The sequence below is a fragment of the Callithrix jacchus genome, chromosome 8 (assembly GCF_049354715.1).
Source record: "Callithrix jacchus isolate 240 chromosome 8, calJac240_pri, whole genome shotgun sequence".
NCBI lineage: Eukaryota > Metazoa > Chordata > Mammalia > Primates > Cebidae > Callithrix > Callithrix jacchus.
In genome coordinates this window covers 92,993,263-93,007,946 of record NC_133509.1, presented here as the reverse complement: position 1 = coordinate 93,007,946, position 14,684 = coordinate 92,993,263, and the positions used below count along the sequence as shown (strand labels likewise).

Below are 14,684 nucleotides of genomic sequence, written 5' to 3'. Positions count from 1 at the left end.
TAGAACTAAATAACAGTTCTTACATTATATAAATATACAAGTATTTATAAAATTGAGTCAAAATCTAAAAATATGTATATTTAAGTAAAGAAACAACAGGCATTTCTTGCTTTAGACCAGGAGTGTCTAATCTTTTGGCTTCTCTGGGTCACAATGGAAGAATTGTCTTGGGCCACACGTCAAGTACACTAATGATAGTTGATGAGGTTAAAATAAGCATGCCAAAAAAAAAAATCTCATGTTTTAAGCAACTGTATGAATTTGTGTTGGGCCGCATTCAAAGCCATCCTGGGCTGCATACAGCCTGTTTGGACAAACTGGCTTTAGACTATAGTGTGTTAATAGAAACTCAAGTATCTGGGCCGGGCACAGTGGCTCATGCCTGTAATCCCAGCACTTTGGGAGGCTGAAGCAGGCAGATCACGAGGTCAAAAGATCAAGACCACCCTGGCCAACATGGTAAAACCCCATCTCTACTAAAAAATACAAAAATTAGCTGGGTGTGTTGGCATGTGCCTGCAGTCCCGGCTACTTGGGAGGATGTGGCAGGTGAATCGCTTCAACCTGGGAGGCAGAGATTGCAGTGAGCCCAGATTGCACCACTGCACTCCAGGCTGGAGACATTCTGTCTCGGAAAAAAAAAAAAAGAAAGAAAGAAAAAAAGAATCTCATGTATATGGAAACCACATTCTTGCTTTGTAAACCAGTTACCGTGGAGATGTACAAAGTAAGGACATGGTTCCTGTATGCATGTATTTCAGTTGACATGGTACCATGACTACCTATACAGATGCTTTTTTACTTATGATGCCATTATATCCTGATAAAGTCATTAAAAACTGAACTTACCCCAAGTCGAAAATGCAAATATATCTAGCCTATGAAACATCACAGCTTAACTTCGCCTACCTTAAACATGCTCAGAACACTTATACTAGCCTAGAGTTGAAGAAAATCATCTAACACAAAGCCTATTCTATAATAGTCTTAAATATCTCATGTAATTTATTCAATACACTGTAGAGTACAGTATTGGTTAATTAGTCTCATGATTTCTTGGCTGTTTGCTATGCTTGCTGCCACTGAACAGTCTGACGAGAGAGTATCATACTGTATATCGCTAGCCCAGGGAAAAAAAATCAAAATTCAAAATTCTAAGTATGGCTTCTACTGAATGCATATAGCTTTTGAATCATCTTAATTTAAAAAAAAATTGTTGAACCACTGTAAGTTAGGAACTGCCTGTACTATGATTTGAAACCTATCTCTTACTCATTAACCCAGTATCTAGTTTCTTAAACGGGACTGGCTATGAGCATAGTACTAAGCTTTTAAATATCTGTACTTTATTAACCTATATGAAAATGTTTATTCATTTGAACATTTCCTGAGGACCTACTAGTATACAATGTATCAGGAAGTATGTAAAGAATAAACATGGCCCATGTTCTCAAGTAACCCATAGTCTATTATAAAAGATAGACATAGAGTAACATCAAGTAGAGTCTGGTAAGTGCAGTAAGAGAGTTATGTATCTGATCCAGGACTAACAAAGGAATAAGGCTATCTAATTCCACAATTTCATAGGAAGTATCAGACAACCAGGAAGCATAGGCCTGATTTATAGTGTACTTTTTCTAGGCCACACTGGACAAAGCAGTATGTCATGTAGGTACTTCTAGCACTAATATTGCTAACTCAGGATAGTCCTAGGATTTCTCAATAGAGACCAAGACTCTTTTCACACTTCTTACACTTGCAGATACTCCCATTTCAGAAATCTGACTAATTTCTCTAGGAACCATGGTGGCTCCATCTCAATGAGCAGGCCAGAGTTATATCAGCTTTTAAGAGTAGAGAAGGACAATGAAAAACCATGAACCAGAAGAGTACCAGTTGGGTAACTAATTAGGGAGATGACCAGCCCATAACCTGAGCACATAATAAAATGACTGCTGAGAAGAGTCATAAAGTAAAATGTTAAAAAGATGAGAAAGGCCGGCAGATCCGGAAGTAGATCTCGCGGGCCGACCGGCACGCTCAGACTGATCTTACCTGAAAAAGAAACCCAGAGGAAGAGGAAAGAAAGAAGAGAAAGGAATGGCTGTTTCTCAGAGACTATTTACATTCAAGGATGTGACCACAGAATTCTCTCAAGAGGAGTGGGAGTGCCTGGACCCTGCCCAGAGGGCCTTGTACAGGGACGTGATGTTAGAGAACTACAGGAATCTGCTGTCTCTGGATGAGGATAAAATCCCTCCAGAAAACGATATTTCTGCAGGATTTGCAAGCAAGGGATTATCACCAAAGGAAACTAATAAAGAGGAATTTTACCGTCTGGTAATACTAGAAAGAAAGGAAAGCCATGGCATCAACAGTTTTGACCTCAAGGAAGCCTGGGAACTTATACATAAATGTGACAGCCTGTGGGAATATGATGCAAAAAATCACAAAGGAGTGCCTTTGACCTGTCAAAAACATCTCACTCATAGAAAAGATCAACAACATAATAAATCCTCAATAAATTTCTCTTTAAAGCAGGAAAAAAAAAAAGATGAGAAAGAAAGATAATAGGAGAAAATTCTAGGAAACAGAACAGAGACATAGACAGACATAAAAAAGGAGTGGATAGTTGTGAACTAAGTAAGAATCTGAGGAAAAAAGAAGGCTGTCATATGACGCAACTGGAAATAATGACTGAAAGTTGTTAAGTATAGTCCTTTTTCCCTGAATTCAACAAGACACTGTAAAGAAAACAGTTGGCTGGGCATGCTGGCTCATACCGGTAATCCTAGCCCTTTGGGAGGCAGAGGCAGGTGAATCACCTGAGGTCAGGAGTTTGTGACCACACTGGCCAACATGGTGAAACCCCATCTCTATTAAAAATACAAAAAAATTAGCTGGGCATGATGGCACATGCCTGTAATTCCAGCTACTTTGGAGGCTGAGGCAGCAGATCACTTGAACCTGGGTGGTGGAGGTTGCAATGAGCAGAGATCACGCCACTGTGCTCCAGCCTGAGCACCAAGAGTAAAACTTTGTCTCAAAAAAAAAGAAAAGAAGAAAACAGTTAACATTCATGGAGCACTTAGTAAGTGCCAGGCATGGTTCTAACCATTTACGTGTTAATACAAATATTATCACTCTAGTAGTCCCTGCTTAACCATAGAATAGTTTCAATTACCCATGGTCCAAAAATATTAAGATATTTTGAGAGAGAAAGACCACATTCATATAACTTTTATTAAAATATATTGTTCTAATTGCTCTATTTTATTATTGTTGTTAATCTCTTAATGTGCTTAATTCATAAATTAAACTTTATTGGACGTATGTATGTATAGGAAAAAAAATCACAGGACACATAGAATTCAGTACTATCTGTTAATCTCTTAATGTGCTTAATTCATAAGTTAAACTTTATTGGACGTATGTATGTATAGGAAAAAAATCACAGGACACATAGAATTCAGTACTATCTGAAGTTTCAGGCATCCACTGGGGGTCTTGGAACATATCTCCTGCAGATGAGAGGGAACTACTACATTATACAATATCTCTATAAAATAGGTACTGTATTTTTCCCAGTTTAGAGATGAGGGACTTGAGTCATAACAGAGCACACATCTAGTGTGTGGAGAAACCCAGGAGCAGTCTGGCTCCAGGTAAATACAGGCCAACCAGAGATATTAAACATGCCAGATTTCGTAAAAGAGAAAAAGAAAGGTAGCCCCTGATATTTAGGAATTTGCTTAGCTGGGCTCAGTGGCTCATGCCTGTAATCCCAGCCCTTTGGGAGGCTGAGGCAGGCGGATCATGAGGTCAGGAGTTCGAGACCAGCCTGACCAAATATAGTGAAACCCCGTCTTTTAAAAAAAAAAGGAATTTGCCTGGCACTATCAGCTGAGCCTTGGTGCTGCTTACAGCTGGTCTGGCACTCATAGCTAGGACAGCAACACTGTCCTGCTGTTGGACCTGAACAGTTTCAAAGAGCGTCAACATCAGACAAGTCCATTCTATGACCATGATGGATCAAAACAAAAACAAGACCACTTCCTAATCGTATCTGATCACAGAAAAAACAGGAACACTGTCTAAGCCACAAAAATAACCAAACATCTTTTTTTCTTGACTAATATGAGTGATTGCTGTTTCTTTACCAATTATAAAGTCACCTTGGTCTAACTGTCTCTCCTACTAGATAAGATTTATTAAGAAAACCAATCAGAATTACCCCAGCTTCCTGACAGGATCCAACATAGAGCAAAATCTCTCTCTTTTTTTTTTTTCTGAGATGGAGTTTTGCTCTTGTTATCCAGGCTGGAGTGCAATGGCGTGATCTCGGCTCACAGCAACCTCCGCCTCCTGGGTTCAGGCAATTCTCCTGCCTCAGCCTCCTGAGTAGCTGGGATTACAGGCACACGCCACCATGACCAGCTAATTTTTTGTATTTTTAGTAGAGATGGGGTTTCACCACCACGTTGACCAGGATGGTCTCAATCTCTTGACCTCGTGATCCACCCGCCTTGGCCTCCCAAAGTTCTGGGATTACAGGCATGAGCCCAAAATCTCTTTTTTTTTTCAAGAGGCAGAGTTTTACTTTATTGTCCAGGCTAGAGTATAGTGGCATGATCATAGCTCATTGCAGCCTCCAACTACTGGGCTGAAGTGATCCTCCCACCTCAGCCTTCTGGGTAGCGAGGACTACAAGTACATGCCACCATGCCTGGCTAATTTTTAATTTTTAATTTTTTTTTATAGTTAGAACTACAAAAAAATAGTTCTAACTATGTTGCCAGGGCTGGTCTTAAACTCCTGGCCTCAGGCAATCGTTCCATGTCCACCTCCTAAATGCTGGGATTATAGGCATAAGCCGCCATGCCCTGCCTGTCTTTCTTAAACCCTCCCCCAAATCACCTAATGGAAGATCAAATCTAAGTTCTAACATTTGTTTTTTATTAATTAATCAACTAAGAATTACTACAGTGCTTGATTTCCGATTAATAAAACAACTACTTGCACAGTTGGAAGCTGCAGACCTGGCTCCCTGCTCATATTCAGAAATACGTTTCCAAAGAATTATGAATTATTGTTTTCCCAAAGAGGGTGCATTGAGCTTTTGTTGATTCATCTAACACCGTATTACTGAGGTGCCTTACAGTTTCCCTTGCTGTGTGTTCTCCCTCACTACAAATGAATAGAAAATGTAACTTGTTCTAACTACAGGTGTGATCCTAGTAGTTCCTGGCTAGAAGCACTGACATTGCTAGTGTAAGAGCGGGAATGCAAAGTCTTGGAAAATTCAGAATCAAGGTGTGCTTTGTAAACATATACCATTATTTGCTTTCACTCTTCACAACATTAAGTTGATCTTCTATTTAACCACTGAAAAAATTTCAACAGTAAGAAAATACTTTCTTGCTTACCTGACATTCCATCCATAGTAATGTACCAAATATAAAACTTCTCCATCATCAATTTCAGTGCTTTTAATACTGGCTTCATAAATTTTCTGAGTCTTCCCTCGTCCATATTTTACTTTCACTTTGGTTCCTGTTAAGCAGGGTTCCATGTCTTCCTCATCTTCCTCTCCTTCGGAGTCACATTTGCTTTCAGTTTCTTCCCTGCAGTAAGTTACAATATTGATAATGCTACTAATAACTTAATGGAGAATAAAATATGCTAAAAGAATCCAACAGGTAGATTATTCACAACCTAAGTATTACCTTAATAATACGTCAGTGGAGGAGGAGAAGAAGGAGGAGAAGGAGAAGATTTCTGTGGCCTATTTACTAAAGAATTTATTATGTAAAAGTGCTCTGGACCCAAAGTAAATCCCTACTTTTTAAAAGCCAATCAAGTCACAGCTAATGATAATCTGTAATCAAATAAATCACTTTTGACAAAACAAAATAGGAAAAATATGCTCTGAAAAAATTCTTTAGAGTTTATATGTAAGTGCCACCTTATGTGTAACAAAAGATTTAAGAATATTTTGTAAGTTCCTGCAACTGAATTATCTTAAATCTGCTTTACTACCACATTTAGAATAGTTTTTGGCAAGACTAGTTTTTTTGGTGGGCAAAATAGTGAACAAGCGCTATCTTAGTAACCAAGTCTTTTAAACTAATTTATATTTTAAAGGTTTCCCAGCCCTAACAAAGAAAAGAAATTTGAGTATTAGGACACTTGTTGACACTGCAGGATAGCACCACGAGAACAAAATTACATTTGTTTTGAATTCTATTTGTTTACTGTCTCCCATCAGCTTTTCTTTGTATTGATAATCAGGTATAAGGAACATTAACACAGGGAGGTCCAAAAATACTTTTAATATTTTTTGTAATAAAACATTGTGTATCAATGCTGCAAAGACTCATAAGAGAACTGCATCAAAGATCATTCTAGTGTCACAGCATTACAAGCTCAAGTAGTAGTATTGTGCTCTATAATAAATATAGGACATTATTCTGGTGACCCCGGGGGGTCCTGACACGAAGCTTTAACAGCCCATTTGCAGTGGGAATGTCTTCTCTCGGGGGACACCTTCCAATAATAGACTGATGAAGTAAATTCAAAACACTATGAGAAAAACTACTTAAATATTGTTCTTCATATTCAAGTCTGTTAAATTTTCTCTAAAATAAATGTCTGTTTACATAACAGTTATAGTCTTTTTAAACCACATTTTACGTAGATGTATTATATGTTTTATATGCATTATATACATATTACAATTTTTGTATAATGATGCTTTTCACAAAACTGCAAACTATAATTAGGCCCTACTTTTTAAGTGGTTCACCTTTGCTTAAATTTTTTTATCCAAATATTCAAAATTATACACTCATATCATTATACTCAACTCCAATTATTTCCTCCTACTTTCATTTCATTACCTTCTTTACTCACTAACCTAGTTCACAGGTAATTGTGATAGCTCCTGTACCTATCTGTATTGAATCAAATTACCTCTCCCATTCACCAATCATCCTATTTTTCCAAATATTTATTCCCTCAATGGCCGGTCAGTTTTTCCAAATTTGGCTTAACAACTCAAATTTCTAGAAAATTTAACATCACGTAATAATCGAAAAATAACTATGGAAGAGAGCTGATATTACAAGTAAGTGTGTTATGCTGCTGCTCAGTTAAAATTCATTTTTAGTAGTGTCCTAAAATTAGTAAATCCATTTGACAACACTTACAGAAACAGCTAATACCTTGGTCAGAGACTACCTTGATCTCACTGGACTGCTTAATCTTTGACTATTTTAAGTTGGCAGTTCAGTCCATACTTGTCTAATACATAGAAAAATATATACAGTTTTCACTCAACAGCAAACAGGATGGACATTAAAAAATCTGAAATTTACTGGTGTGATGTGGGGCAAGAATGTATTTTCCAAACTAGAATCAGGGGTGCATGCCACTTACTCTAATACAGTAACTTAAAAAAGAAAAATGTCTTAAAGCTAACACACAGAAACATCTGCTAGTACTGTGCACCCATGTGTTTGTTAGCTTTCCCACATTGTACCTTTTTTAAAATGGAATTTTTGCTGTCGCTGTTTCCTCTTGTCCACTTCCTCCATTTTTCTCCAGCTCCCTTCCCTGCTGTCAACTGCAGGACCTTTCTTTTGACTGGGTGGCGCAGCCTTCTTTGAGGCCACTGTTTAGGGCACAAGTGCTATTAAAATGGTGCGACCAGTATATTCTCCAATTCCGAAAGGCGATACACATCATCTTCACAATGTGTCTCACCTTCACTAGACAAGAGGAATGGAAGTCCCAATAAGAAAACATTCCCTTAAACCTGAATCTCTAAGCAGGAACAAAGCGCTGTTGTACCCCAGACAGGTGCTTCTGGAGAACAAACATAAGATAATGTACCTCTCTTGGCTTTTCTCTTCCTCTTCATCTGAGTCTTTGTCAGAATCCTCCTGTTTTTTAATTTTCTTCTCTTTTTGCTTTGGTGTATTTTTTCTCCCCATTAGTAGGTCATTTTCCTTTTTCTCTGCAGCTTCATAGTCATCATCTACATCCTTATTTTCTGTATCGTTATCTTTTAATTTGTCTTCTGTTTTCTCTTCTTCAATTTCCTTTTTAATAGAATTTACATCTCGAGCAATTCTCCTTCGTCCCTGGTAGAGGGGATAAAAGCTTTAACATAGCTATCACTAATAAAGGGGGAAAAAGCAGGAAAAAATCTTTTCCTTTAACCTTCAGCAATGACTCTGGCTTGAAACATGGCACTGAAAACCAATCAACTCACTTGTACATTTCTCTTCCTTTTGAAAGTAAATTAGGCCAGGTGCAGTGGCTCAAGCCTGCAATCCCAGCACTTTGGGAGGCTAAGGCAGGTGGATCACGAGGTCAAGAGATCGAGACCATCCTGGTCAACATGGTGAAACCCTGTCTCTACTAAAAATACAAAAAATTAGCTGGGCACGGTGGCGTGTGCCTGTAATCCCAGCTATTCAGGAGGCTGAGGCAGAAGAATTGCCTGAACCCAGGAGGCGGAGGTTGTGGTGAGCCGAGATCGCACCATTGCACTCCAGCCTGGGTAACAAGAGCGAAACTCCATCTCAAAAAAAAAAAAAAAAAAAAGAGATCGAGACCATCCTGGTCAACATGTTGAAACCCCATCTCTACTCAAAATACAAAAAATTAGCTGGGCACGGTGGCGCGTGCCTGTAATCCCAGCTACTCAAGAGGCTGAGGCAGGAGAATTGCCTGAACCCAGGAGGCGGAGGTTGCAGTGAGCCGAGATCACGCCATTGCACTCCAGCCTGGGTAACAGAGCGAAACTCCGTCTCAAAAAGAAAGTAAAAGAATAAGCAATATAAATTACTTAATTATGTCCAGGTCTACTTTGGCTACATACTACATAAGATATCTGTAAGAATCTGTTTGAATGCAAAAAGAAAACAAAAACAATAAAAAGGAAATAAAAAATTTCTCCTCTGTTTATATCATTTTATCTCACTTTTATTATTTCTTGACTATAATAAAAATTTAAAAATTATCTAATGTTAATGATACAACACAATAATAATAAAACCAATTCCCTGAATTTTGCTTTTTTAAAACCTCTGTGGTCTCTAATTCTACTGTTTAGTAAGACAAAATTTACATTGTCATTGTATTTGTGGATTACATTTTAAAAGGACTGAATTGCATCAATAGCAGAAAAGTGAGCAGGCTTCTTTGAAAGACTATCTGGAGAGCTCCCTGGGCTAACAGCAACATGTTTTACCCCCACTAGCTTCTACCTAGCCCACTGAATGCTGAAATGACCATAACTGGTTAGCAATTTCATTATCTCCTAGATTCTTCTTCAAGGCAACTTCTACACACTGGCAGAATTCTCCTCTTTGAATAAAGCAGATTAAAAAAAAGCAACTTAGGGAGCATTAGGATACAATTAATATCTCAGTAAACAAATGTTTTTCTTCGTTGCTGGCTATGTGCTATTTACACTTCAAAGGCAGGAAAAGAAATTTCTTTCTGTCACCAAGCACTAGCATGCAAGTTCTATGACAGCACTTCCATCTCCTTAGATCCATACCGCTGTCACATAGCAGGTGCTTTTATTATTATTTTTTTTTTGGAGACAGAGTCTCACTCTGTCACCAGGCTGGAGTACAGTGGCGCAATCTCCACTCACTGCAACCTCCACCTCCCAGGCTCAAGTAATTCTCCTGCCTCAGCCTCCCAAATAGCTGGGACTACAGGTGCAAGCCACCACACCCAGCTAATTTTTGTGTTTTTAGTAGGGATGGGATTTCACCAAGTTGGCCAGGATGGTCTCGATCTCTTGACCTCATGATCCGCCTGCCTCGGCGGCCCAAAGTGCTGGGATTATAGGCGTTAGCCACTGCACCCAGCCTAGCAGGTGCTTTTAAAATATCTGTAGGTAAATGAATGAAAACAACTGCTATGAAATTTGGGTCTGTATAACTTTGTCCCAGAAATACCATTTTTATTTATTTATTCATTTTTTTCAGAGACAGAGTCTTGCTCTATCACCCAGGTTGGAGTGCAGTGGTATGATCTCGGCTCGCTGCCTTCTAGGTTCAAGTGATTCTTTTGCCTCAGCCTCCTGAGTAGCTGGGACTACAGGTGAGAAATGCCATTTTTAGAAGGCTTATTTTTTTTTCTTTTTTTTGAGACGCAGTCTGGCACTGTCACCCAGGCTGGAGTGCAGTGGCATGATCTTGGCTCACTGCAACCTCTGCCTCCTGGGTTCAAGTGATTCTCATGCCTCAGCCTCCCAAGTAGCTGGGATTACAGGTGCCTGCCACCATGCCCAGCTAATTTTTTGTATTTTTAGTTGAGATGGGGTTTCACCATCTTGGCCAGGCTGGTCTCAAACTCCTGACCTCGTGATTTGCCCACTTTAGCCTCCCAAAGTGCTGGGATTACAGCGTGAGCCACCACGCCCAGCCTAGAAGCCTGGTTTATATATGTGCTGAGGATATTTTTACAAGCAAATATATTATAGCACTTTTTAAAATAGTAAAAAATTGGAGAAAAATCTTGGAGAAGCTAGATCTATGGTTCATATATACTAGACAGCACACTGCAGATATTTTATGTAGGACGAGAAAGGTTTTTAGGTAATAACAAGAAAGTATGTCCATAATACATACAATAAAATACTATTCACCTTTAAAAAGGGAGAAAATTCTGATACGTGCTACCACATAACGTCTTGCAAACATTATGCTGAATGAATAAGCTAGTACAAAAGGACAAACACAGTATGATTTCACTTTTATAAAGGTACCTAGAATATCAAATTCATAGATACAGAAAGTAAAATTGTAGTTGCTAGGGGTTGGGGGAGGAATGAGGAGTTACTGTTTGATGGACACAGAATTTCAGTTTTGCAAGGTAAAAATATTCTGGAACTGGACGGTGGTGACAGTTACACACTGGTGTTAATGTACTTAATGCCAATGAAATGTACACTTAAAAAGAGTTAAGGTGGCAAATTTTATGTTATATGTACTTACCACAATTAAAAAAAAAAAAAACCAATTTGGAAATTTCGTATCATTCACTACAAGATTCCATTTACTACATGAAAGAATGAACGGTTTTAAAAATTGCTTTCTGAACAACTATAACAGAAAGCAATTTCATATTCTCTTTCATTAAATATCATTTCACCAAAAATAAGACATATTAATTAACCTTCTTTGATAGTGTGGTACATTCCTTTCTCTTTCTAAAATTTGATAAGCCCTACTATGTAAACATCACTGGACACTGATCCAAATGGTAGATGACAATTCCTAAACAGACCTGACATATTAAAGGAGAGAAGGAGCAGAGTTGGAAGATACAACCAGAGTACATTCACACATCACCAGAACTACACAATATGCTATAAAGTTACAGAAAAGACAAGATACCATCTGGCTCGGGGCACAGGCACTTTAAAGAGGAGATTTATTTATTCAGCATTTATTTAATAAGCCTTTACTATATGCCAGGCAGTATTCTAAATGCCTGGGATCTGTCAATAAATGAAATAAATACTACTCCCTGACCTCGTGGAATGTGATTCTAGTGTAGAGTGAGGCAAAATAGACAATCACAATAAACAGAATAAATAAGTAAATTACAGATAGGCGTAACATTAGAGGGACTGAGAGTTCCAAAGAGAGGAGACAGGTTACAATTTCAGGTAAGGTGACCAATGAGGTAATACTTTAGCAGAAGACTTGAAAAAAGGAATTCATTCCAGATGAGAATTACTTGATCAAACATAAACAGAAAACAGAAGGAAGGGTTTTCAGGTAGAGGAAATAACTGTACAGTATCTTTAGAAAAAAGTAGCTAGGTAAGCAGCATCAAATACTGGAAAATAAACTAAGTTCACTGTAGTGAACCTACTTTTGTGTCTATACTAAAATGGCTATAATAAAAAATTTTAAATAATACTTGAACCAGATAAAGTTAGTATTAAGAACTCACCCTCGGAGACTTTAATTCTATCTCTTCTCTTTCGCTTTCACTGTCTGAATCAATATTTTCCTCAGGTTCACTCTTCACTTCTGTTAAAGGCATTTCTTGATCTAATTTAAGAGCCTCTTCCATTGATTCTTCTAAGTCTTTTTTTTCCTCTTTTACTTTTGGTTCATGGTGATGAATAGTTCTGAATTGAATATTTGCCGAACGGCAGTACTCCTCAAAACCATAGAGATACCTAAACAAACAATATTTCATTTAATAAATCTTATAGTCTTTGCATTTAACTTGAATGTTACTAAATACATTTTTAAAGGTAAAGCCCAAGTAATTTAAAAATAATTTTGTGTTGTTATTTTCTATGTTACTATTTTTTCGGTGTTTTAGATAGAATTATAAACAGAGAAAGTGATCATGAAATAAAATGCCATCCTGCGAAGTCTGAGCTTGTGATAACTGAACATAACTACCGTAAGTTTTGATATGAAGGCTGTTCACCCCAAAAGATATAGCTCTATAACATGTATCATAATCATAGACACTACCTGCATCCTGATTTTGGAAAGGTAATCAGGAGAACAAAAGAAAGGGAGTAAAGCAGATTTGATGCACTGAAGTAACTTTTAGTTACAAGCATCTGTTAACCTAAATCGTCTTATACACTTTCTTTAACTTTTATGTTCCTGGATTAATGTATTCTTGTTAAAAAAGTAAATGGAAAATATTTTTTATAAATACGTATTCTGTGATGAATAAACTATACTACTTACTTTCTATAAGCAGTTTTTACATTGTAGGAAGCAGCTGAATTCAAAATAGGAATGCCAAGGTCCATATAAATTTGCTTCCATACAGCACCACTATCAATCTGGAAAATTAAGTTTTTGTGTTAACATTTGGAAAGAAAAATAATCTTTTTTTTCCTTTTTTTTGAGGTGGAGGGTCTCGCTCTGTCACCTAGGCTGGAGTGCAGTGGCGTAATCAGGATTCACTGCAGCCTCCACCTCCTGGGCTCAAGTGATCCTCCCACCTCAGCTTCCCAAGTAGGTGGGACTACAGGCATGTGGCACCACACCTGGCTAATTTTTGTATTTTTTTGTAGAGATTGGGTTTAGCCATGTTGCCCAGGGTGGTCTCAAACTCCTGAGCTCAAGCAATCCACCCGCCTCAGCCTCCCAAAATGCTGGTATTACAGGCATAAGCCACCATGCACGGCCAGGAAATAATCTTTATCCTAATATTCTATGTTCATTAAGAAAATGTATTTATTTTCTAATGTGCATATAATGCCATATAAGATCATTTAACTTTTTATCACATCATATGTATTTCAAAGAACAACTTCATACTTACATTGTCACATCCACCCTGATGATAAACCAGTCTGAAGAGTTTGAAAAGATTGAGATCTTTATAGCCCAAAACAGGTGGTTTGTTGATTGGAGTACCTTTTCAATATAAGTAGGTAGAAACAAAACGTTTATTCAAATGAAAAACACTAATTTGAAAACAAAGCTGTCAAATTCTAATTTCCCAAATTTCATTAATTAGAGGCACATATTTAACCTTAAACAATGTAAGACAATACAAGATATTCTCTCTATTATTTATATAGCTTTGTTGGGATCTTCAGATTTTAGGTGTTATAGTTCTAAAACTAATAAAGCCACCTCTTTAACTGCCAATGAATTGGGTAAAACAATGTTTTACTCAACTGAGTAAAAAACTGATAAACATTGGGACTGCATGGTATGGCCAACAATGTTGCTGGTTCAAGAAGCTTGGGGATAGGGCTGGGTGCAGTGGCTCACACCTGTAATCCCAGTACTTTGGGAGGCCAAGGCAGGAAGATCATTTCAGCTCAGGAGTTTGAGAGTAGCCTGAGCAACATGGCAGTATCCTGTCTCTACAAAAATTAAAAGGAAAAAATTAGCTGAGTGTGGCAGTGTGTGTGCCTGTGGTCCCAGCTACTTGGGAACCTGAGGTGGGAGGATTGCTTGAATCCAGGAAGTGGAGGCTGGAGGGAGCTGTGTTCGTGCCACTGCACTCCAGATGGGGTAACGGACCAATACTCTGTCTCAAAAAAAAAAAAAATGTGGGCATAAACAAACACAATAGAAAAGATAACATTTACACCCTGGTTCCATTTTCACTGCTTTGAACCAATGTTAAGTAATCTGAAGGATGATTTCTGAAGGCAGCACAGAATGTTTAGGACCAATTTATCTTAAGATTTTCTAGGACTAACAAATGCCAAGGAATATGATGGTTTACAATGGTTCTATTATACTACCTATATTAGAAATATTATCCTTTTCAGATAATGGTTGGTCTCCTTTATGTTTAATTTGCTGAGAACAAAGATCAGGCTAGTTTATTCGCCACAAATACATCATGAGTAGTTAGTGGGTATGCAGATTAACATTATGACTGGTCACTTTCAATTTCTGAAATATCAGAACATTTTTTAGCTTTTTAAGTGACAAGGAAAACTAAACTGTATCAAAATACTTTCGTTTCTATGTAAAATAGATATTAATCGTTTAATTCCAAATAGTGTACTATTATCAGGTGTAACTGATTCTAGCCTTTATTTAAAATCCAAAACTAGACAGGCACGATGGTTTACACCTGTAATCTCAGCACTTTGGGAGGCTGAGATGAGAGGCTCACTTGAGGCCAGGAGTTTGAGAACAGCCTGG

At 37.8% G+C, this 14,684-nt stretch overlaps 2 protein-coding genes across 4 annotated transcripts in view; one reads left to right on the top strand and one right to left on the bottom strand.

Annotated features, from left to right (window-relative positions):
• The window catches only part of ARID4A (AT-rich interaction domain 4A), a 71,776-nt gene that overhangs the window by 16,023 nt on the left and 41,069 nt on the right, over positions 1-14,684 (bottom strand). For all 3 annotated transcript variants that reach the window (XM_009006092.5, XM_009006093.5, XM_017977129.4), the window contains exons 13-17: positions 13,336-13,430; positions 12,753-12,850; positions 11,989-12,220; positions 7,894-8,144; positions 5,427-5,624 (exon numbers count right to left, since the gene is read on the bottom strand). In XM_009006092.5, coding sequence (XP_009004340.1) covers positions 5,427-5,624; positions 7,894-8,144; positions 11,989-12,220; positions 12,753-12,850; positions 13,336-13,430 — 874 coding nt within the window. The remainder of the gene's footprint in view (positions 1-5,426; positions 5,625-7,893; positions 8,145-11,988; positions 12,221-12,752; positions 12,851-13,335; positions 13,431-14,684) is intronic.
• LOC128928817 (zinc finger protein 677-like) lies at positions 1,959-2,687 on the top strand. Its single transcript, XM_078335033.1, has one exon. It carries the CDS (start codon positions 2,101-2,103, stop codon positions 2,569-2,571), a length of 471 nt encoding a protein of 156 aa, XP_078191159.1. The 5' UTR covers positions 1,959-2,100; the 3' UTR covers positions 2,572-2,687.

Bases quoted from the DNA above. Each gene is read 5' to 3' on its own strand.
- LOC128928817 (XM_078335033.1), top strand. From the start codon at position 2,101: ATGGCTGTTTCTCAGAGACTATTTACATTCAAGGATGTGACCACAGAA.